At 34.5% G+C, this 24,353-nt stretch overlaps 4 protein-coding genes and 1 long non-coding RNA gene across 6 annotated transcripts; 3 read left to right on the forward strand and 2 right to left on the reverse strand.

The window, feature by feature from the left end:
• The first annotated feature begins 478 nt into the window (after positions 1-478).
• Positions 479-6,469, forward strand: LOC122580412 (actin-related protein 8-like). Of its 2 annotated transcripts, none has more exons than XM_043752679.1 (13): positions 479-751; positions 856-1,270; positions 4,155-4,273; positions 4,363-4,433; positions 4,523-4,590; positions 4,697-4,758; positions 4,845-4,942; positions 5,031-5,112; positions 5,216-5,358; positions 5,442-5,590; positions 5,666-5,799; positions 5,966-6,000; positions 6,118-6,469. In XM_043752679.1, exons 2-13 carry the CDS (start codon positions 864-866, stop codon positions 6,190-6,192), a joined length of 1,443 nt encoding a protein of 480 aa, XP_043608614.1. In that variant the 5' UTR covers positions 479-751; positions 856-863; the 3' UTR covers positions 6,193-6,469. The 2 variants fall into 2 exon arrangements, with proteins under 2 accessions (XP_043608614.1, XP_043608613.1); XM_043752678.1 differs by having other exon boundaries at positions 490-751; positions 5,882-6,000.
• Positions 6,470-7,109: 640 nt separating this feature from the next.
• On the forward strand, positions 7,110-9,261 carry LOC122580182 (probable calcium-binding protein CML21). Its single transcript, XM_043752456.1, has 5 exons — positions 7,110-7,180; positions 7,859-8,054; positions 8,133-8,335; positions 8,645-8,810; positions 8,910-9,261. The coding sequence occupies exons 2-5, from the start codon at positions 7,874-7,876 to the stop codon at positions 9,005-9,007; spliced, it is 648 nt and encodes a 215-aa protein (XP_043608391.1). The 5' UTR covers positions 7,110-7,180; positions 7,859-7,873; the 3' UTR covers positions 9,008-9,261.
• A 2,072-nt stretch (positions 9,262-11,333) lies between these two features.
• On the forward strand, positions 11,334-13,626 carry LOC122579140 (THO complex subunit 3). The gene is made up of 10 exons (XM_043751252.1): positions 11,334-11,470; positions 11,607-11,859; positions 11,938-12,029; positions 12,126-12,194; positions 12,310-12,367; positions 12,472-12,571; positions 12,722-12,808; positions 12,895-12,973; positions 13,228-13,360; positions 13,431-13,626. Exons 1-10 carry the CDS (start codon positions 11,390-11,392, stop codon positions 13,463-13,465), a joined length of 987 nt encoding a protein of 328 aa, XP_043607187.1. The 5' UTR covers positions 11,334-11,389; the 3' UTR covers positions 13,466-13,626.
• Positions 13,627-15,769: 2,143 nt separating this feature from the next.
• On the reverse strand, positions 15,770-17,774 carry LOC122609761. Its single transcript, XR_006325389.1, has 2 exons — positions 17,401-17,774; positions 15,770-16,161 (listed from the first exon to the last, which is right to left on the reverse strand). It is a non-coding gene; the product is annotated as an uncharacterized LOC122609761 (long non-coding RNA).
• Positions 17,775-21,949: 4,175 nt separating this feature from the next.
• On the reverse strand, positions 21,950-23,695 carry LOC122580326 (transcription factor MYB80). The gene is made up of 2 exons (XM_043752600.1): positions 23,433-23,695; positions 21,950-22,730 (listed from the first exon to the last, which is right to left on the reverse strand). Exons 1-2 carry the CDS (start codon positions 23,693-23,695, stop codon positions 21,950-21,952), a joined length of 1,044 nt encoding a protein of 347 aa, XP_043608535.1.
• Between the last annotated feature and the right edge of the window lie 658 nt (positions 23,696-24,353).

The raw sequence follows: 24,353 nt of genomic DNA on the forward strand, positions 1-24,353 counted from the left end.
AGAAACGCTTATGGAGGAGCAACGAGAATCTCTTGCCATGATTCGCGAGGAGGAAAAGAAGCGCACCATGTACTCGGCTTTATCATTTATGGGTCAAACCGAATCTGACGACGAAGAAAAGGAATTCATCACACTCGCAAAAAAGAAATTGATAGCCGAGCATAGCCCGTTCATTCGCGGTCTCAACAACAATTAGGAACGTTATTTGTTTTTTTAATTGTATTTTCGGTTTGTTTTTTACGTTTTTAGGTTTGTTTGTGTTTTTTTTAAGTAATTAGGAGTGTTTTTTTTTAAAGTGCTTTCGTTTTTTATTTTAAGTTGTATGTTATTTTATTTTTAATTTTAATGAATTATGTGTGTTGTTTAATTTTTTTTAAATAAAGAAGGACTACAAGTGTAAAGTTATATATAGTGTAGAATTAAATAAAAGGTAGGTTTTAGATTAATCCTGGGTATAAGGTTATATGTAGAGGGGTTATATGTAGAGGGATTAGTCCTTAGGAGATATTTTGCTGATATGGCGCTCTTACGAGTCTAGTATAAGGCAGCTTCTAAGCATTTTAGATAAATAGAATCTTTTTGTAGGTTTGTGGTTCTCAACAATATTAAAATTTAAGTTGTAAATCTTAGAATTAAGAATCTATATATGCGTATGTGCTTGAATCAACATATTTTAATGTTCGTATGAAGAAATTATCAGGAATCGGTGCCGCATGTTGACTTTGATTTTCATCTTCTTGGGTCTACACAGGTATTTGATCTGGAAATTCTCGTTAGTGTTTAGTTAACAATAATAATAAGCAGAGTATGCATCCAATTCAATTATTAATTATTAATTGTTATTGTTATATACAGTAACATACATGAGCGCAGCAAGTAGTAGTAGTATGTCGAATTTGTTGAAAAAAGTTTGGGGATCAGTTTCAAGCCGCAGTTCCAATAATAAATCATCATCATGTAATCATCATCGTCATCATGAGGAAGAGGAGGAGATAAAGATAATGATGAAAGGAGGAGGAGGGTTGGGGTTGGGGTATTTTGAGAGGATACCAAATGATATATTTTTAGAGAAAATAATAAGGTTAGTGGATGCCAAGGATGTTGGGATGCTCACCTGTGTTTGCAAATCATGGAAACTGTTATTATCTACCGACAATCACTTATGGGCCTTTTTCCTTCAACAACTTCCTCTTCCTCTCGATCTTGTTCACTTCTCCGAGATTTACCTCCGTCATCCTCCTCCTACTAACACTCTTCAACATCATCATCGGTATGTACTCCCTTCTCCATCTTGGATTATTACTCCTCTTTAATTAGTACGAGTAATTTGTTTTCCATTTTGTTAGAGTTTTACGCCCCTGTTATGTTCGAACAATCCTTACAAATCTTAATCAACAATTTGTAAGCTTTTGGTGTGACTTCTTTATTATTGTCTTGAATATAAAACCCTTTACAATCCAAGTTAGCATGTAAGAGTTCCAATAATTAACTAGTCTTGCAATAACCACATATATTTGAAACAATCACATCCTTTGTGATTACATGCACACATCCACGTGATTACTAACTATCCTTTGTTGCACTTAGAACTCCAATGACTAAGCTGCTGCAATAAAGAAATCTAACACTACCTTTATAGCCAATCGTATGCCACTTGCTTCCCTCGAGTTATATCCCTAACTTGAGTCAAGTTAGGGAAATTTTGACCCTTGGATTAAAATTAAGGGCTAAGATTTAATTATCATCTTTGAATCTTGGCCCTTGATTATAATCCAAGGGCTACGATTTCACTAACTTGACCCCTCAAGTTAAAAACAACTTGAGGGAATCTCCATCCATAAAGAAATCTAACACCACCTTTATAGCCAATCGTATGCCACCTTGCTTCCTATTTAGCCTACATGGTTACTTGACTTGCACTCCAAGTAAAACCCGACTTTACATATTTAATTCTAGTCTAACTCGAATTAACATTTAGCCTACATGGTTAAATTAACCAATATATTTTTCAATCCCAACCTTATTAGCTAATTTCCATCTAGCTTCAACCGACTCCAATCCCTCGCATCTTCGACCAACACGAGCCCTTGGACCCTGGAAAAAACCTTCGAGTCACAACCATCCCGTCTACACGTCCAGCTTCCCTTGATTGCTTCCCATAGATACTTTTATCCAAGTCTTGTCCCTTATCTCTCCATCCACTTCCAATCAAATCCCTTTGTAGTCTTCGTATCCATGTGCTTATTACTAGAAGTATTTTCCTTGAGCTCTCATTCTACTTTCCCCACGTTACAAGCCGTTACATCAATTCTTGTTTTCCTCGACCTTGTAAACGTCACCACTTGCTTTCCTTGTCTGTTGAAAGCAAGTTGATTCCGACGATCTTGGAGATGCTTTTTGCTCGACCCTACCACCTTGATCCTTCTTCAACTCATGACCAACTTTAAGTAGCTCCACCTCAAGCTAAACACGTTTGATATTGCGTACAACCAGAACTCTATCAAGAATACAACTTTTACCATCACCAATCTGCATCACCATTCGTCTTGTCCCCGTGACTGTGCATGGTCTATCATCACCTAACCCAACTGTCCCACTCCCAGAAGACTTTTCAAAGTCAAATAAATAGTCTCTTTGGTGTCATGCGATAGAACCCCCTAAATCCATAATCCATTGAGCTTTCGTGTCACCTCTCACAGCTATCAAAACCTCTACTCCGTCATCCTCATCGAAAACTTGATTTAGATAAGTCTTTTTCCGAGCACAATCTGACTTTGTCTTTCTCTGTGGACAATCTCTTTTCAAGTGACCTCCGAGTGACAGATGAAATACTTCAACACAAACTCTTTCATTGGCATTGCCTTTGACCTCGAGCTGTTTCCAGATTGATATCTATCTCGATGCTCCACCTTGCCCTAAGCAACCAATCCATCCCTGCTATCCTCCTTGAAGTCTGCTCTCCTTTTCAGCTCTCTTGAATTCAAAGCTGCAAGAACATCCTCCAAAGGAAGCTCCTCACGCCCATATAACAACGTGTCAACAAAGTAGTCATAGGATTGAGGCAAAGATGTCAGTAGAATAAGAGCCCAATCCTCTTCATCAATCTTGATCTCGATATTTTACAAGTCGAATCAATTTGTTGAAGTCGTCTATATGATCACTCAGCTTTTTATCCGAGCTCATATAGAATATGTACAACCTCTTCTTCAGGTATAACCGGTTTGCTAAGGACTTCATCATGTACAAGCTCTTTACCTTCACCCACACACCCGCCGCCGTTGTCTCCTTTGGGACCTCTCTTAGAACCCGATCATCCAGACAAAGAATAATAGCGCTATGAGTTTTTCAAGCATACTTAACTCCTCCTAATCCAACAAACCCGCCGACAACTTTGTTTCGCCTTCTAAGGCCTCCGCGATACCTTGCTACACAAGCAATGCGCACATCTTCACCCTCCAAAGTGCAAAGTTGTTTTTTACATCAAACTTTTCTATCTCAAATTTCGTGCTCCCGTACGCCATAACACGGTGTTTTTCCCAAGTTTAGTAACCTTGGCTCTAATACCACTTGTTAGAATTTTACGCCCCTGTTATGATCGAGCAATCCTTACAAATCTTAATCAACAATTTGTAAGCTTTTTTTGTGACTTCTTGATTATTGTCTTGAATATAAAAACCTTACAAGTCCATGTTAGCATGTAAGAATTTCAATAATATATGCAATTAACTAGTCTTGCAATAACCACACATATATTTGAAACAATTACAGCCTTTGTGATTACATGCACTCATCCACGTGATTACTAACAATCCTTTATTGTACTTAGAACCCCAATGACTAAGCTGCTGCAAAAAATAAATCTAACACTACCTTTATAGCCAATCGTATGCCACCTTGCTTCCTGTTTTTATTCGACCCAAATAAACCCAAAGAAACCCCTTTGTTTGTTGTTTGTTGGTTTTCTAGTCTCATACAAACTCGAATTTTACCTAGACGTTCCATATTTGTCGGTTACTTGACTTGCACTCCAAGTAAAACCCGACTTTACATATTTAATTCTAGTATAACTCGAATTAACATTTAGCCTACATGATTAAATTAACTAATATGTTAAATATTTTACATATTTATTATGATTACTACTTGTATTGTAGAACATATGCTCCTGATGATGATAGTCATAATCATCAAATGCTGTTGGAGCTGTATCAATATTCATTTATGGATATCTATCGCCAAAGACAACAAGTCCCTGGGACCATCATCATTGATGGTACATCCATCCATATATCTATCTTGTTTCTATCTACACTATTTGATTCTACCTATTACAACTAAGTAATATTGTTCGATTGATTGAAGGTGGTTCTGGCTATTGTAAGTTTGGTTGGAGCAAATTCGACTCTCCATCTGGTCGCTCTGCAACCTTCTTAGTTACTACTACTACCTTCCTTAGTTTAATCACTGCCTACTATTAATTGATGCAATCAACTAACTTCTTCCTTTCATCCCTTCCTGTTAGGAATTTGGTAATATCGAGTCTCCTATGTACTCGAGGCTTCGTCATTTCTTTTCAACAATTTATGCCAGGTGTGTCATCACTTTCTTTCATCACTTACTTTTTCCGATCCGAATCTCATTTCCAGATATTCATTTCTTGACCGTACATTACAAACCCAATTTTACTAACATTCAGGATGCAGATGAAACCCTCCACACAACCAATTGTTGTCTCAATTCCTATATGCCAATATGATGGTACATTTATCACAAATGTTTTTCCTTTTTCTAGCTAGTTTCATATAAATTCCATTACAGTAAAGCTCTAACCATTTTATTCTCAGATACTGAAGCTGCTAAAGCAGCCAGAAAACAACTTAAAGAAGCCATATACTCGGCATTATTTGGCATCAATGTTCCTGCTGTTTGTGCAGTCAGCCAGGTCTACTTGTCCACCTTTTCCACTCTTTTTTGAAAAAAAAAAAAAAATTACTCACGTATATAATATATTTCATCTTGACCTTGTACAGGCAACTTTAGCTTTGTTTGCAGCTAAAAGAACTTCAGGAATTGTTGTCAATATCGGTTTTCATCAAACCTCTGTTGTTCCAAGTGTGCTACTCTATTTCTGTTTTCAAATTCCAATAAGATTTTCATTTTTCCAAATGATTTGAGATTAAAATTACTTGCAATTAATTACGCTTTCTATTTCCAGTATTGCATGGTAAAATAATGCACAAAGTGGGTGTGGAAGCTGTGGGAGTTGGAGCCTTAAAGCTTACCGGATACCTTAGGGAGCAAATGCAGCAGAGAAATCTTCAATTTGATTCATTATACACTGTGCGATCACTGAAAGAGGTATATTTAACCTGTAATAGAAATTTGCTTACATATATACATCCTAATTAAATTCATGTTTTTGGTTAATTGATGATATGCAGAACTTGTGTTATGTTGCTCTCGACTATGAAGCCGAACTATGCAAGGATACCGAAGCATCATATGAAGTAGCGGCTGCTGGTTTGTTTACTCTCAAGAAAGAGCGTTTTCAAACCGGAGAGATTCTATTCCAACCACGTATAGCAGGAATGTAGGTTCATGCATCCATCCTTTGACTTTTACCTTGACTTTTTGTAATATCATATGTTGATTGTTTGGTATACAGGCGTGCTATGGGTTTGCATCATGCAGTAGCCCTTTGTGTTGACCATTGCCACGCAGCTGAGTTAACAGCCGATGAAAGCTGGTTCAAGACTATTGTGTTGGCCGGGGGAACTGCGTGCTTACCAGGAATAGCAGGTATAAACATTTCTTAATTATATGTAAGTTGAAGTGGTTGGTGGTTGTTATATTGTCTTCCGACTGGTTGTTCAACACACAGAAAGATTAAAGAAGGACTTGCGTGTTCTTCTATCACCATCCATAGCTGATGAATTAAAAATAATTACACCCACAAATGGTGCAGATGCTGCATGGTATGGTGCAAAGATTATCAGCAATGTAAGTTATATATTCTTAGTTATAGTTTTGTATCTGGTTTGTCATACGAGGGCATAACGTAAACCTCTCTGGTGATTGAAATGTGAAATAATATCATGTTTTTTGGTTTGGGTTCAGTTGAGCACCTTTCCAAACTCCTGGTGCATCACAAAGAAGCAGTTTCGGTCAAAGGCCAAAAGAAACCATGTATAGTGAAGTTGAGATTTAGGGATTTTATAGCGGCCATAAGAATAGATCAAGAGCCAAGCGGCTTATGTAGCAGTTGCAATGTATCTTGATAAAAGCTTCAACATAACAACGTGGTGATCATAGTAACTTTTACTGTTTTCTTATATAGTGTATCTTTTTGACCCTAGAGGGTTGGCTCATACAAGTGATAAACATATCAACCAATATGCTGTGGGTTCCAATGCCATGGTGGACATTTTGTAAATATCTTTTTACTTTCTGACGGATCATTTTTCCTTTACTTTCTCCCAGTATATATTGCTCGTACAGTCGTACTGCCAAGTATCTAGTCACATTAGTCAGCGTTTGTTAGAAGTATACTGATCTAGAAGTCAACATCTATTAAAAGTAGACTTTGGGCACCTTTCGCCCATATGATTCAGTTGACCCCTTATTCTCTTTAACTAATCTTTATTTATTTGTAGCACTTGTTACAGAGGAATAGTTTTTAACTGTTTTGTCCCATATCACAATTCCGATCACTCTGAGAGAACATTTATTTGACAAAAAAAATAATAAAAAAAATACTAAACAATAATGTCACTGTTTGAGTGGTATATATCGAAACCTCTATGCATGTTATTATGAAAATTTAACATGTAAATAGTACAAGTAATATAGATTAAATTATGTATTATGCGGGACAATAATAATCTAGTTAAAGTTGATTGTGAAGTTAAAAATAATAGTGATAAATAAGTTTAAATTTAGAGAGAGTGGGAGGGAGGGAGAACGTGGAGGGAGCAGCACGAATCCTGGACCAACTAATCAATCAAACCCCAAATTTAGACACATACATTCAAAGTCAATTCATTCATTTGATTCATTCATTTATAATAAATAAATGCGTTTAAATGTAAATGAAAGTTAAATAGGTGCAGGAGTTGGATCACCACCACAATATTATATTACCATTACCATTACAGATGCTGCAAACATTGTTTTGTTACTAGTAATTTCCTTCCTTCCTTGCTTCCTTGTCGATTTATATATGTGCGTTTTCAATTTATTATATACTCTAATAAAAAAAAAAGGAAATCCCTACCCTAATTTCATTGATTGATTCAAGCGGCCTGCCTGCATTTCTTATTTTTGCTAAACTGCATGCCGATTGATTTCTTCTTTTACATACATACATATATTTGTATTCATTTATATATATTTTTTATATTGTGCCATATCGCTCTGTTTGTTGTATATTGCTATTGCTATAAATAAATAGATGGATACATCATTCTATGTTTTCATTTAAAAGGGGAGAGTATGATGTTAATCATACCATCCCCCGTTGTTTCCTTCTTGAAAAATCCTCCTCCTTGACATTATTTTATTTGACTATACATGTATATGATGTGCTCAAGTGCTGGTCACCTTAATTGATTTCATAAGTCACTAGCTAGTCACTGGTACCTCAATTAATTAACACCAAAGTGAGGTTAGTAGACTCTTGCCTCGTAATTAGGAATATGGGAGGAAATAAAAACAAACAAACAAACCCAAATTAGTGCTACTGCATTAACCCTCAATAGTTTATGAAGTTGGATGCATTTCTTTTATGCCCCACCATTGTTGTTGTAGTTGTTAATTCCAAGTTTTCTACTTTTCCCCTAATCATCCCAACTTAATGCAGCCGCCTTGATTGATCATGGCCGATGCTTATCCAAAGGAGGCACCTACGCCCAGCAAGCTTGAATCTCAAATACTAGACGCAGTATTACACCGAGAATCCAAAGGAACTTCAATCAAGTCAATTAATCGAATCATCTTAAAATTCCCTAAAATTGATGAGAGCTTAAGAAAATGCAAAGTTATATTCCAACAATTTGGTATGTATGTATTCACACTTCAACATCCCCCCTATCACTTCACAAGAAAATGATCTCGGGACTTGTGTTTTGATATAGATGAAGACAGAAACGGTGCCATCGATATAAAAGAGCTGAAACATTGCTTTGACAAGCTCCAAGTAAAGTTCACAAACGATGAAATCAATGATATATTTAAGGCATGTGATTTAAACGATGACATGGGAATCAGCTTCAATGAATTCATTGTTCTTCTTTGCCTTGTCTATCTTCTCAAGGAAGATCCTGCTGCCCCCCAATCTGTATCCTTTTATAACCTGTTATAAGACTTTGCGGAGTAGCCCGTTATCAGGCATTCCCACGCCCAAGGAGCGCCCCCGTAATCCCCCTGACCCTCCCCAAAAAAAATCCACTTGTCAACTAATTAGTGTGTGGGGGCATTCCTTGAATCCCACTAATCTTTATAGAAATAATTTTTTCTAAATTATCTCGCCAATCAGTATGGATTATTAGGAGTATGTCAAAAAACATCATGTTTTATTTTTTTCATGATTTCGAGGAATGTTTTTTTTTGTGTTTTCTTTCACAAGGATGTGTTCTGACATTGATAGAAATCTCGAATGGGTATCCCAGATCTAGAGGCAACTTTCGAAACATTGGTCGAGTCGTTTGTGTTCTTGGACAGTAATAAAGATGGCCATGTCAGCAAAAATGAAATGATACGTGCAATAGAGGAAACTAGGCAATCTGAAGGCCAAATTGCCCTCAAAAGATTCGGTCTTTCCCTCTCTCTAATTTTTATTATAGTTAGTATTAGTATATATACGCATAAACTAGGGTGAAAAATACTGAATTTGATGGGATATTGTATTGCAGAGGAGATGGACTGGGATAAAAATGGAATGGTGAACTTCAAGGAATTTCTATTTGCGTTTACTGGGTGGGTTGGAATTGAGGATGATGAAGAAGACTAGTGAATAAATGCTTTGAAGCATAATGTTTTGGTTTGTGTAGTGATGGCTGACCTGATAAAATGGACATAATGTTGGTTTACTCTGACAGCTACCCGGTCTTTCTTCGAATTGGTATTCTTTGCTTATGTATGAGTTATAGGGGGTGAGGTCTGATGATGAAATGAGTGTTCTATGTGCTTTTTTAATTTGTATCTTTATTATTTATAAAGAAGTTGAAGTTTAGGTGGTTTTCTACATGGAAGTTGTATTTCTTTTTTCTGCTAGTGAGACCTTATTTTTTTGGAAATGATAATAGTACTGCTATCTTTAACTAGTTTACCATAATGTATAAGTTTTAAAACACACAGTATAAATTAATAATCAGAGGCGGAGCTAGAATTTTGGGTTAAGGGGGCTATCATTAAAATCGAATAATATCAAGCGATGATAATCATGATATACGAAAATAACATTGTAATGAAAAGACCCTAGCTAATAGTGGATCTTGTTTCAAATATAAACTACTTACCTGTTTAACTAATACATAACCTATATCCAAAATCTAAATCTGATTGATAAGTCATGACACAACTAAGAATTAAATTATAACTTTCACTTTCATTATTTTTCATCTGCAACATATTGCTACATATATCATTTAAGTGCTAATGTCATGTCACTTGTTTCATGTGTGCCACTAACCCACTCAGTAATTGTATTAAATTATAAATTTAGGACAAGCCACACTTGGGAAATCAAAATCCCAGTAAACAAAAATAAGGAATTTGAAAAAAAAATAAAATAATAGTATAACTAAATATGGAGCAATTACATATGAAAACCTTACATGAATAAAATGGATGGACTTTGAAAAATGTAACAATGGAAAAACGCTGATGACTTGCGAGGGTTCTGTGCTACATATATTATTGATATTTGATACAAAAAATTAATTCTCTTTAAGCACGTATAGGTGTATAGCCCTAAAATTAGGGAGGCTTTTAATAGTAAAATTTAGATTGGGCTAGTAAAAACTCACTGAACTTGGGTCTATCGGGGATTTGGGGGAGGTGGCACCCCCAGCACCCCCACCCCCCTTCTGTTAATAATATGTATAAGTAGTATATTTATCATTTGTGGTGATACAATAACAATTCCCTTTTTTTTATGAGTTTTTTAGACTTATGTACCTTGCAAGTTTTGTTGGCCTTTTATTTGGGCCTAGATTTCGACCCACTAGTTTTAAAGGCCCATCGATTTTTGCACTTCTTTTTATACGATTGTAATTTAGAGAAATGATCAATTTATCATATATTTGAAATTTATTTTTCCCTTTATCACAAGTATTTTTTATTATTATTCATAATGAGATAGTTAGAAAAATTATACTTATTGACGTAAATCAATAAGTTCGATAGTTTATTGTAATTTCTTTCTACATCACAAAAGAAGATAAGCTTTACTTATTTACAATCTCATATAAAAGAGCAACCCTTTCCCAAAAATACAATCTCTATTTTATTCATTAATTTAAGTATCCTTCATAACTATAATACCTTTAATAAAAATAATGTATAACATAAACTTAACCTTTAGAATAACTATACTACCCCTTTTATATTAATTACTTTTCCACTCACCACTGTCGTCACTACCGCCACTAGCGCCGCCACAATCACCACCATTATGCCGCTGACGCTACCACTAATATTGTCGCATCAGATAGACATGAGTCTATTTGATTAAAAGATAGCAAATCTTTAAAGATGATTCGGAGTATTAATTTAAAAGTTGTCATTAATATCCGTATACAAAAGTGAAAAACCAACACTTTTATATATTCAAAAAAACCCTATGAATTTTTACATAAAAAAAAATAAAAAACTACCATGAGAAAGTATGTTTCCTTACATAATGTATTATGTTGGAGTTCTACCCTAATCCCTAGGTAGTTTTCACTTATGATGAACCTATGAGATTTCACATCAAGATCTACCATCTATGGGTGATAAGTATTTCTTATCAAGGGTTAAATTGGAAGTATAGGCTCATGAGCAATAATAGACAATTACTTATATTTTAATATATATATATATATTCTTAGTAAATTTAACCACTTAATAAACTTAGTACTTAATGACTAAAATTTATTAATACTTAATGACCAAAAAAAACGAGCACTAGCCTAGGATAAAATAAATTTTCATCGGTTAGTCGGTCACTTACTAAATCATATGGGCCTAGAAACAAAATATTAACCAGATTAAGTATTGGGCCAGGTGAAATGAAATCCAATCCAAAACAATTACGAACGGAACAACAAACAAGTGGTAAAGTAATCGGGGGGTTGGGGTTTCGTGAGTGGGAGCTGCAGGCGCAAGCAAAGAATAAGTTAGTTGAAAAATGGCAGGAGGAGGAAGTAGCAGCGGGGGAGGGGGTTTGAAAAATCTGCACAGCAGGGAATATCAGGGCCACAAGAAGAAGGTAATTTCTTCATTTAATTTTGTACTAATTAAGCTTTTGATGATGAACCCTAATTGTAACCCTAAGGTAATTAAGTTTAAGTTAGTTGATGATGAAGAAGCAGAAGATAACGAAAGAAAATTATTAAGTAGTGTAGGTACATTCGGTGGCATGGAATTGCTTAGGGACAAAGCTGGCTTCTGGTTCCGTGGATCAAACGGCGCGTGTGTGGGATCTGCATTCCGGTAGTACTAGTAAAAACAAAGATTCTGGTGCTGGTGCTGGTGTGGGTGTTACTGAGCTGAAAGGGCACAGTGATAGTGTGGATCAGTTGTGTTGGGATCCTAAACATGCTGATCTCCTTGCCACTGCCTCCGGTGACAAGTCTGTCCGTCTTTGGGATGCTCGCAGTACTGCTCTTTCTTTCTTCATTCTTTCTTTCACTTCTTCATTTCTTTTCTTTAATATTCCCATTTTTGATTTCATAGGTGGCAAATGTTCTCAGCAAGCAGAACTTAGTGGCGAAAACATTAATATCACCTATAAACCTGACGCCACTCATGTCGCTGTTGGCAACAGGGTCCCTCCCTCCCTCCCTCCCTCCTTTTGTTTCCTTTCACTTTGCGTATCTTCAATTCCTGTTTTAACTCTACCATTTTACATATTTTTATTATAGGACGATGAACTCACCATACTTGATGTTCGCAAATTCAAGCCCATCCATAAGCGCAAGTTCAACTATGAGGTGGTCGTCTTCTAAACTACTTTATTCCACCTATTAGTATTATATCTAAACACACTATTGATTGCTCTTCTATGATGGAATGTTAAGCAACCAAATTTATTCATTTGCTTTTCAGGTAAATGAGATTGCGTGGAACATGACCGGGGATATGTTTTTCTTAACTACTGGAAATGGTGAGAATAACAATAGGGTCTGATCAGATGTTTTAGGATTTGGATCTTCTTTCATTTTGCAGCCTGTTTTATTTCTTCTACTTGACTTCGTGTTATATCCTCAGGTACCGTTGAAGTCCTTGCTTACCCATCTCTTCGGGCAGTTGACACATTAACAGCTCATACTGCTGGTTGCTATTGCATTGCAATTGACCCCTTAGGAAGGTTTGCTTAATTCAACTCACCTTTTTTTTCCTTATTTTCTTTTTATAAAAGGTAGTCCCTTTGAAATGATTTGCGGAAGATGTTCTGTTAACTTATGGGGTTCAACTTTTTTCTTTTCTTTAAGTGTGTGTGTGTGTGTGCGCGTGACAGATATTTTGCAGTTGGAAGTGCAGATTCCTTAGTCAGCCTTTGGGATATCTCAGAGATGCTGTGTGTGCGTACATTCACTAAGCTTGAGTGAGTCATTTGATACCATGTTGTACATGAATTTATATCATGCATATGGAGAGTGAAATGATTTGAGATTGTCATGTGTTTCTCAGATGGCCGGTACGGACGATAAGCTTCAATCACACGGGTGAATTTATTGCTTCTGCTAGTGAAGATCTGTTCATTGACATAGTATGTTCCCCATAACATAGCTGTCTTTTATTTTTTTAACGACAATCTACTCTACTCCTAAACTACTAAAATAATCCTAAACTACCCCATGCCAAGGATTGAACCTTTGGACTTCACCCCAAGAGGCAAGAGCCTCTACCAAGTGGGTTAATCCCACAGGCCCACATTGGCATAACATCCTTGTCTTGAGTTATATGGTTCACATAGTTTTTTATTTATTGATGCTTAATAATCTATTATTAATATTATTGTAGTCAAATGTGCAAACCGGAAGATCAGTTCACCAAATCCCATGTCGCGCAGCCATGAACAGTGTCGAGTGGAATCCAAAGTACAATTTGCTTGCATATGCTGGCGATGATAAAAATAAATACCAGACTGATGAAGGTAACCCAGATTTCTGCTTCAGTTTCTTACTTACACAAGAATCACATTAACAAGTTGTTTTATTATGCAGGTGTTTTTCGGATATTTGGCTTTGAGAGTGCATGATTTCTGTATTACTGCTCTAGGTGTACTGTTCTGTTATGAACTTCGTGGATAACCTTTGTAATTTTTTTACCACCAATTTTGTAAACTAAATCTTCGAGTATTCAAGAACTCGAGAGAATGCACTTTATTTCTTTTCTTAATACCTATTAACATATTATCCATTTGTTGAGGGTGAGCTTGGTCTGCCACTATTTGTGAATTGTGATTCCAAGATGTGATCCTATCATGTGTAGTGATTATGTTCATTGGATGCTGATATTGGCATGTGTATGTTGTGTACACGTACATGGAGTTACTTTCTTAGTTTCTGTAATGGACCTTCTATCAGCTTTTCCAGGTCCAATGACTTCTGTGATATGGCTCTTCTTTTGGTCAAAGAATTGAGGTCAAAAGTCAAAACTACATGGTCACCAAGACTCTCACCCAGAAACCGTGTTTGCCTGGAATAAATGAGCACCTATAAAAGTGAATTCCTGTCCTGGCCGTTTATGGTTAAGGTGTTCAAAGACAATTTAATAAGTAGAAATGTTAGTGCCCAGTCCATGGTTTGTGACATTTTATGGACTAGAAGAGGAATTATTGGAGCATGTTTTCAGATCCTGTATTATCGCGTTGCATCCCAGATTTGGGAGTTTCCACTAGTGTCGAATCTTTCTATTTTTTTTCTTCTCGGTTAGCGACCTAGTCGTATTCCATCAAAGTTTAAGGGAAACCCGGGATGGAAACACTGGGTCCAATTGGTGTTTATCAGGCCCATTTGGTGCCTATGGAGGAATCGGAAAATCTAATGTCTTTCGTTTCGTTGGACCAAGAACCAGTGTCTTTCGGCACTGGTGTGACTTGAACATATCTAGGCTTTCTTGATTTGTGGTGTTTTTTCAGGTATATTTTGCTTTGAACACTTGCTGGATGTATATGCTGTGTTTGTGGCCAATGTTTTATCGGTTCCACAAATGACATGAAATTTTTGTTGGTCTTTTTAAAAAAGAATAGTGCGCCAAGATGGATGGATTGGGTGGATTAGTAAAGTAGTCTAACAAGTAAAATTCATGTGGGTGATCGGGCTGGCCACTTTCCTCCACTTTGACCCGTTTCATCACTTCCATTATCTTGTCTAAATGACCAACTTTAGGGTAAAGGATTTGAAATTCAGTGACAATATTGGAATGCAGTGATGGTTTTTGTAGATTTTGCTAATTTCGGATAATAAAGACCGGATCTTTTGCACACTTGTTAAACTAGATATTGTTTGCAGCTTCATTATTCTGTTTTCATGTATCCAACAATACTAGTGTTAATCAATTGATTAAAAAAAAGAAATGTAAAGCTTGAACATATAACAGTACATGAAAGAAATGATCTGAGATTTATCAATGTAATTGCCAACACAAGGAGTGTTACGCAGACATTTGGACGCCAGAGATTGAACGTTGAGTTTAATAAACACGAATCTCAACTCTTTAATCGGACCACAACGCTTCATCGCCCACCTGACTTATCCCAATTTTCAGATGAAATTTCCTGAGCCAACAACGCACGAAAAACCCAAAATCAACTAGTAAAATACCCGTGCGTAGCTCGGGTAACGATTATTAAAATAAATCTATATGTCTCACTAAACAACAAATTAGAAAAAACCAAACAGAAAAAAACACGAAATAAATCATAATAGTCAAGGAACAAAAGTGAAAAGTAAATATTGATCTAAACATAGTTAAAAAAATATATATAAATATGCAAATTATCCAAAAAATAAAATAAAATAATTCTAATGATTAAAATAAACAGCTAATATATAAAATTGTGTATGAAATCATTAATGATTAATGCAATAGCTTGAGGTATTACGTATGAAAAGAAGTAGTTGTGTAACTGTGTCACTTTGAAGAGGTTCATACCGTTGGAATGTAATCCTTTATATTTATCAACACCATTCACTGCGAATAATTCATATCTTAAAAAAAAAAAAACACCTATTACTATACCATTAAATTAATACGAGCAAAATTTCCCGACCTGTACGTTCTTATCAAATCCTAGTAAAATACTTCATATCTACTAAAAGCTTTCAGCAGTGCAATTAATGAATTAAAAACAATATTACATGATCATACTATTTTTTCAAACTAATTATAACTTATTAAATTGACCCAGTCCATTCTACTTAATTTGCCTCCATGAATAATTCAAATATACGAAATTAGTCACAAATGCATTCTTAACATTTTCATCTATTTGATCGTTTCCTTCGTACTTCATTCATGAAGTGCATGCAATATGTTTTGTAACTAAAACATCTACTACTTACATATGATTATATATTACGAGTACAATAGTAATATGGTCATTATTGCAATATCGATAAGAATGCACATTAATGATTAGTGATCAGCATGTACTCCGTACACTGCAGGTCTTATCATGGAGAATAAAAAATGAACCTTAAAGAAACAAAAATGATAGCTAGCCGTGTAATCAGTCTCCGGAATTGAGTATTGCAAGCATATAACATGAAATCAGTTGGGATATCTGTTTGGTTCGCCAAACGTACGTATGCATGGACGTAATGACATCTTTTAGTTGTTTCTACTTTCAAGAACACATGTTACAAATAAAGTACATGCTACAAATACGGTAGGCGAGCATACAAAGATCTATTGGATGATTGAAACCGATGTTGTTTTAAAAGCATGAGCCTGTAAACATCAAAACATCCCAAAATAAATACGACAAGACCCCTGATCATAAGAAATGTACACAATAAACAAAAGAGTAAAATCAAATTAAGCAGATAATCAATCCAGTTGAAAGAAAAAGACCATAATTTTGCAAGTTGAAACACATTAGTAAAAATACATAAATCAATAAAATGTCTATCTTATTAAAGAGCATACAATATGGACCGTAATGTACTTAACACCCAATGTAAATGGTATTGAACCTAACCTACTAGCTACGGTTACCCATTAACCCAAATCATCCCTAGCCTATAATTCTTTACTCTAAATCCTGTTGTTTCTATGTGTGGTTTGTCACCGAAAATTTTCATCTCACACATGGCGAACCAAAACGAACAAAATATACTTCAAGATTTCACCATTTTAATGCATTTACCTTCGGATACCTTGCCAAATGAAGATAATGCTTATGTACTTCAGTTAATGATTTTTCATCCACTTCCATGCACGATAAACCATCAAAACCCACATCCAATAAATGATCAACATGTAAAACAATAACATATACACGACAGTATGCTCAATCAGCTGCAACGAAGTGTTTATTGTTGGAAAAAGAAGAAGAGAAATTACGACATGATGGTGATGGCCGTTTTGGCCACGAATTATACTCTTCGTCTTCATATTTGTTCCACAAACTCGTGTTGGATTAAGTTGTCATTTGTTAATTTTGTTATGAATAATGCAAAGTGAAATGGACACAATTTCAAGTTTATATATATCTATTGTATATATACACACACATTTTGAAATACAATAAAAATACAGACCGGAATTAAGGCCGAAAGAACGTCAATAACCCCAACAAACTAAGACTCAACATAACTTAGCTGCTAAGTCCTATTTTAGTGGAAGCAGAAGACTTGGTCACCGGTGCACATTCTTGAATCACTTCTATTCATTATCGTATCTATCCATTTCAAAATAAAACTTTTGTTGAAGAAAAGGAATTTAGTTATTTAATGTATGGTGTTGGCTGTAAAAATATTAACCCACGTTTAAATTATCCATGTAACAAACACTCCTTTTTAAATGGAGCAATTTACACGGTTAGGATCAAAACAAATTTCAATCCAATGACCAATATTAAATAGAAACTCAACTCATCGGCGTCAATATATATATATAATATAATAACAAGATGAATAAAAGGAAATCAAAAAAGATCTTATTAAGCATATGTTATGGAAATACTACCTTCAACAAAGCATGAATCTGGAAACCGGCCCATAGCACCAACAAGACAGAAAGTAATAAAATACCGACGACAAAACGTCAATGGCTTCCATCTAATCTGAACGCTTGTTGATCCTCTTTCCGTTTCCAGGCTCCTTTGACAAGTCAAAACTAGCCCCTTTCATTCGCAGCTCCTGAACACATCTCGTCAAGGCACGACTGTCGTCATTCTTTTCTGTTTGCATCTGGGCGTACACTTTCCAGTACCTGCAAAGTTTCATCTGCACCAAGAAAACCATCATACAACAGGTAGACAGATTCACAAACATTGGAAGCTTCCATTTTTGACACGAAGAAGAATAATCATCATCGTTATTAGTAGTAGTAGTAGATGTGAATAGAATGGTGAAGAAAAAGACATGAAAAGTAAAGAAAAATAAACAGAGATAGAAGATTTGGCTATGTTTCGGGCGAAAATCTCTGCCAGAGCTTTAGAAGAATTGAAGAAGGTGGCCGGGGGATTTCCATCAATGGGTGGCCTTGTATGGCGTCATCGGAATTTCAATGACATGATGTTTCTGATGGGCGCCGGTAGAAAACCAGGAACAAGTATGTATGAAATAATATCAACAAGATGCGTGTTGTTGGATTCACACAGAGAGAGACAAAAAAATAATTCTAAGTATGATTTTTGATGGAATTTATTCATCAATTCTTGTATATTTTATTTAAACGCCACTTTCATATCTTTTTTCTTTAATTAATTTTCGGTGTAAAATTAAAAGAAAACAGAAATTAGAGAAAAAAATGTGCATTTTTTTATTGCGGAAGGCAATTTTTTTTTCTTTTCTATATTTGTTAATGTCGACCTCGGTTTTTTACATGTTCACAAATTAGGTAGATAACTACGTACTATATAAAATTAGATTATATACGCGTAATACGCTTATAAACATACACATAACTAATAAAATACTAATATTCGTGATATCATATTGACAAATTGTAAAAGTTATATATAACTAATAAAATACTAATATTCGTGATATGGTATTGACAAATTGTAAAAGTAAGGTTGAAAAACATTAATATTATATTTGTTTACACATAATTAAATGAGTTTAAGTATATGTAAAAAAAATAATTACATGGTGTAAATATATATATAAAAAAGGAATAAGAAATTTTAGTGTTTAATTATTCACAAACCTAATTTTTATAATATATTTGTACCTAACAAATATAAATAAAAGATGTTGAAGATTGATGATGTTGTTATTTATATAACTTTTAATTTTTTATTATTTTAGACACTGTATATAGATCAGTTATGTGTTTTATTTAAATATTGTAAGATATTAATGATGTAAAATTAAATATCTAAAATTATAATCAATATTCATTACGTTATACGATAAAACTATAAATAAAGTCTTAATTTAATAACAACTAATAAAAAAAAACTGATTTAAAAAAAATATATAAAGTTTATGAATTAATTTTCATAATTTCATCATTAAATTATATACTTTCTATAATTATAAAATATAGAAACTTAATTTTTATAATTTTATCATTAAATTAATTACTATCTATAATTATGAAATATATAAATTTACTTTACATAAATCATGACCATATTTAAATTTATTAAATTAATATGTAATTTAAAAAAAGTTATAAATGCTATATAACATCATCATTTTGATCTAATGATTCCAATTAAAAGTTGAACTTTATCCAAAAGTCAAAACTTCTCTATTTTGAAATTAAGATTTCTCTTTTATCTATACTATATTATAAAAAGAATAGCCTAATTGTGAAAGTTACATGGGGAAAAATGTCTAAAATACCCTTAATGATTATATTATACTATCAGTCATTTATCTTTTAAAATAACTATATTAACCATTTACATCAATTACTTATAAATCAATTATCTACACCACTAGATACCACATATACCACTAACCTTCTTCCCTTACCATCACACCGTCGCCGCCACGAACGCCGCTGTATTGCGCGGATATTATGATAGTATATATTTGAGATTATTCACCCCTCTTATATTTAAAATAGTAATTATTTATAAATCGACTAAAATATCTTTAATATATTCCTATTTGAAAAGTGTTATAAAAAATTACTCAATTTGCTTTCAATGATTTAATTTACATTTTAAATCTTTATCTTACCAATTTAAACAAACCCTTATATTCTAAGATAACTCCAATAACACTTTATGTCAATTAAATTACATCAATTTAAACCATTCAACTCCACCACCATCATCAATGGTCGTGGGCTCGCCGCTATTACCACCTGTCTTCGCTATCTCATTCATCAAGCCGTCTCTGAAGATTTATGGATATAAGCCGATTGCAAACCAAAAAGGGTCCATAAGATAGACACAACAAATTATATTATATAGATTCTTCAAAAATATATATATATAAAAAACCTTCAAAAATATATATATAAAAAGCCGACCGAGAATGAAAAGTTAGGCCCCTAAAAACTAACCATTTTGAAAACGTAAAAAAATGTTAATTCTAACTAAAGTAAATTTTTTGTAAGATCATAGTTTAAGTTTCAATTGATAATAACTTACATAGTTATTTGAAAAACTAATTACTTGAAGGACTAAAAAGACATAGCAGACTGAGCCTATCTTCTTACTTTCTTTTTGTCATACGCCTTCTCCTTTCATTTATCTTTTACGCTTACGAGTAGAAACTCGGTCCCTCATTTACCGGTGAACTAGATTACAAAAAACACTTTAAATTCTAACTTATTTTCATTTTTATTTCTAATTGGGTCCCTTAAAAAAATGGGCCTCGACCAGTCGGCCACTTTGGCCACCATCAACACCTGCTCTGCCCACCATATTATATTGGTACCATACTAGCCTTTTTCAAAATATGAGATATATAATTTAACTAAGGACATCTCTAACTAATGGTATAAAATGAAAGACTTATTAGGTTAATATCACTAGTAAGAAAGTTTATTTAATTAATAAGTTAAGAAACCTTAATCTTTTGGGTGCTAAAAGGTTTTTCATATATATAAATATATACTAGGAATAAACCCGTCTGATGGACGGACTCAGTGTAGTATTTGTTATATATCATTACTGAAGAAATGAACAACAGCTAAGTCCAATTTAGTTTAACCCTATGTTGACCCAAATCCAAACTAATTCAAGTTAATTTTACCCTAAGCTAACCAAATCCAAGCTGATAAACGCTAAACTGACCCAAATCCAAAATGATTGATCAACCCTAAACTGACCTAAATTCCAAATTGATTCAACCCCACAGAATAATTAAACTTTTAAACAACAATATTACCTTACATCATAAATGAAATGAATTGAATCAAACACAATAATAACAAACAATGAACAACAGCCAAAACAAACAAAATAGACCCGTCTAATGGACGGAACGGATGAGCAATTGGACCGAAACTCGTGACTCGACCTAGAACCAGCCCGCCCAAAACGAAAAACGTGTTGGACGGATCAGGCCGGGTCGGGTGAAGACAAAAAACGAAAAATTGTGAGAAAACCCGTGACCCGCCCTAACTCGACCCGGACCTTCACGGGTCGGGTCACGGTTCCATTTTCATGCTTTCACGGGTCGCGGGTCGGGCCGAATTTTGACCTGTGCACATCCCTATACATACCTTCCAATTTTATATTTTGGTTTATTAAATACAACAAAGAAGATAAATATAAGAAAAAGGTTTAGGAAAAGACAATAAATCTGATTTCAATCCATCCCATTAAAAATTCCCTCTAGGAAAAGTCTTTTATAACCTTTTAAGTAAAATTATTTAAAATCAAAGCAACCAATGTCTTAAAAATATACCCATTTCTCTATTATATATAGTAAAGATATATATAATTATATATATAGCAGTTTAATAAAAAAAACTTTAAAAGAGCTTTATCATTAGAGTGATAACTTTTTAATAGTTTAAAATTAATAGATTGACGAGTTGGTAAAATAAAAAGTTTTTAATGACCTAATATTGTTGTGAATGCTCTAGTAGGAGTAAAATTTATGCGGGAAAAAGTGATTTTTAACCTAATAGTATCGTTTTTAAAAATGTACTTCCAATTAAGTCAGGAAAGAAATATTCGTACCACTATTTTTGATTAATGTACCACAATGTATAAATTATATAACTGACTTTACTAATACAGTTGTGGTACATCCATTAAGTAGCATGTAGGTCCTGATACTTAGCGCATTATTAACAGATGTTCTTGCTCTTTCAATATATTGTTGTTATTCATTCATTGCACAAACTACATTCTCATTCTCGAAATTTAAGGCTATTCATTTCACATCTCGTTCCTATGTTTCTTGATTGTTAACGAATATATATATACCAGTAAACAATGGCACAAAAGAGATATATATAAAAGATAGATGGAATCAAGAAACTAGAGCGCGCAGCACTTGATTTTTATTTATTTTGTGTATGTGATTGGGTACTTGCAATCTTTGATCTAGCTATATATATGTAAATATATTTCATTATTGTTATTATTGTTATACTAAAGGGTGTTCATGAGATCATTGGAAGGAAGATCATCCCACAAATCACAATCCGAGCCGAACATACTTGAAATATTATTATTTCTTGGGTCTTTTTCTCCTTCATCAGACTGATCTGCCCCATTATTATTTTCATCATCATCATCATCCGCCGCCGCCATTATTTTAGAATCAAAGTGATGATGATTTGTAGTGCTCCCGCTCCATAAAGGAGATCCTGCTTCTCCTTCATGATGAGGAAACGCGTAATGAAATCCAGGGAAATTCCCAGCTGCCCCATTAATATTATTGTTGTCCCAAAGTCCTCTGTTGGATGAGATTGGCGGTGTCTGATGATCAGCTGGCGGATCATCTTGTATGATTGCTCTTGATAATCCAATCTTGATCTTTTCAATGGTATCCTCGTCGTCGTCATCATCATTTATAAGTAATTCATGTTTAGAAGAACTAGTGATATTATTGTTGTTATGATAAGAGGCAGGGGATGATGTGGTGTTAACCATGACCACAGCTGGTGATGATTGGAATTGAATGTCAATGTGTTTCTTGGTGAGGAGATGAAGCATCTCGTCTTTGAGGCAGCCGAGGGTTGCTTCCGCGAGGTTAGCCACCTGTGGTGGTGCTAGCGTGGTGGCTATTTCCGCCATGAGGTGTGAGTACGGCTTATGCGTCACAGGGTCAATCCCCATACCCGATAGCTTCTTTTTCAGTTTTGTGTTCCAATGGTTCTTCACATCGTTATCCGTGCGTCCAGGCAACTGTGCCGCTATCACTGACCACCTGCATGTGCATTTCCATTTGCATCACATTTGGCTCTTAAATTCATTATTATTATTATTAATTATATGCACTCCACTATTTGCCTAGCTAGGACAACATACCGAAAACAAGAGGGCAGGGGATGCACTATAATACTACGTACGAGTATTACTTTTATTTTATGTGAGAAAGTTGCGATACCCATTTTGATATGAATTATTTTGGGTAACCCTCAATAAAAGGTAAACTAAACTAAACCTTAATAACCTTAGTAAAAAACAAAAATATTGATCAACTTAACAAAATCTAGCTAGCTAAGCTAAGCCGGTTACCCGGTCAAAAAAAGATGATATGGCCCGCCTGGTATAGTAGTACACATGTGGGTGTTAAAGTGGCGTTTCAAACGTACCGAATTTACTTAATCAATATATAGTTTGATGAGCCTTTATAATGTGTTGCCTGCATATAAAGCGTGTTACCCAAAATTATAGTTACTGTAAATTAAATAATAAACAAAGTTCTCTCACCTTAATTTTTGTACAATTTGTAATTTCCTTATCTTTTTTTTTTTTTTTTCTTTTCTTTTTAAGACGACGCCAAGACAGCACTTGTTTTCGAGGTAAATGTAACGTAGATGCTAATTTCATGCTTAATTTATCTATGTAAGTTTCGTTAATGATATATGCAGACGGACGTTATGCATACGTAGGTGTAGGTACGAACCTGTTTCCTAGGACGGAATGGAGCCTGACAATGATTTGTTCTTCAGCATCAGAGAATTGACCATGTTTTAGATCAGGGCGTAAATAGTTGGTCCACCTTAACCTACAGCTCTTCCCACATCTTTGGAGGCCCGCATTTTTGGGAATCAGGCGCCAGTTACGAGTCCCGTGTTGAGCTATGTAGGAAGATAGCTTGTGATCTTCTTCAGGGGTCCACTGACCCTTCTTTACGCTCTCCTTTTCACAACATGGGATTCGCCCCATTTCTTTATTTAAGGCTAATATTGATATATAGTTAATTAGGCTAATATTGAACTTGAAACCCAACTTACTTACTAATAAAAGTTTTATATATTTTTCTCCAAGAATAGGAATGCTTTGCTTAAATGTGTATACTAGCTATTAATAATTAATGTATTTATTTTGTTGGTTGAGGAGTGAGGGGATTTATTTAAGTAATAGAAATGGAAGGGAGCTGAGGGCATTGAATTGCATGATGAAAAGCATAAAAGGCGCATGACTTGATGAATTTGTGAATAAAGAATTCAACGCCGTAGAGCGTGTGAGACATTGGCAGGTAGCTCACTCATTAAACACTCGGTCAACTCCTCTCCCTCATACGTGCATAATATTGTGTGTCTATGGTTGACTCACTCGCTGCTTGCGAAAAACAGATCCAATTACCAATATACGAGTAATCTGCAGCCAGCAGGTCATACAAAAGTAACAACCAAACTTAAGGTTTTTGGCTAGCTGCTCGCTCATACATGAATTTCATGTTTACTTTGCTTGGTAGAGCATACATGCATGAATATTTTGTTAAGGATTAATAAAAGTACAGTAATTAATATTCTTGTTTCTTTGCATTGCAAAGCTTTCCTGCTTGCAAGAGTTGCTGGTTTGGTTGGTGCTAGTACGTACA

Source organism: Erigeron canadensis, chromosome 8, assembly GCF_010389155.1.
Source record: "Erigeron canadensis isolate Cc75 chromosome 8, C_canadensis_v1, whole genome shotgun sequence".
Classification (NCBI taxonomy): Eukaryota; Viridiplantae; Streptophyta; class Magnoliopsida; order Asterales; family Asteraceae; genus Erigeron; species Erigeron canadensis.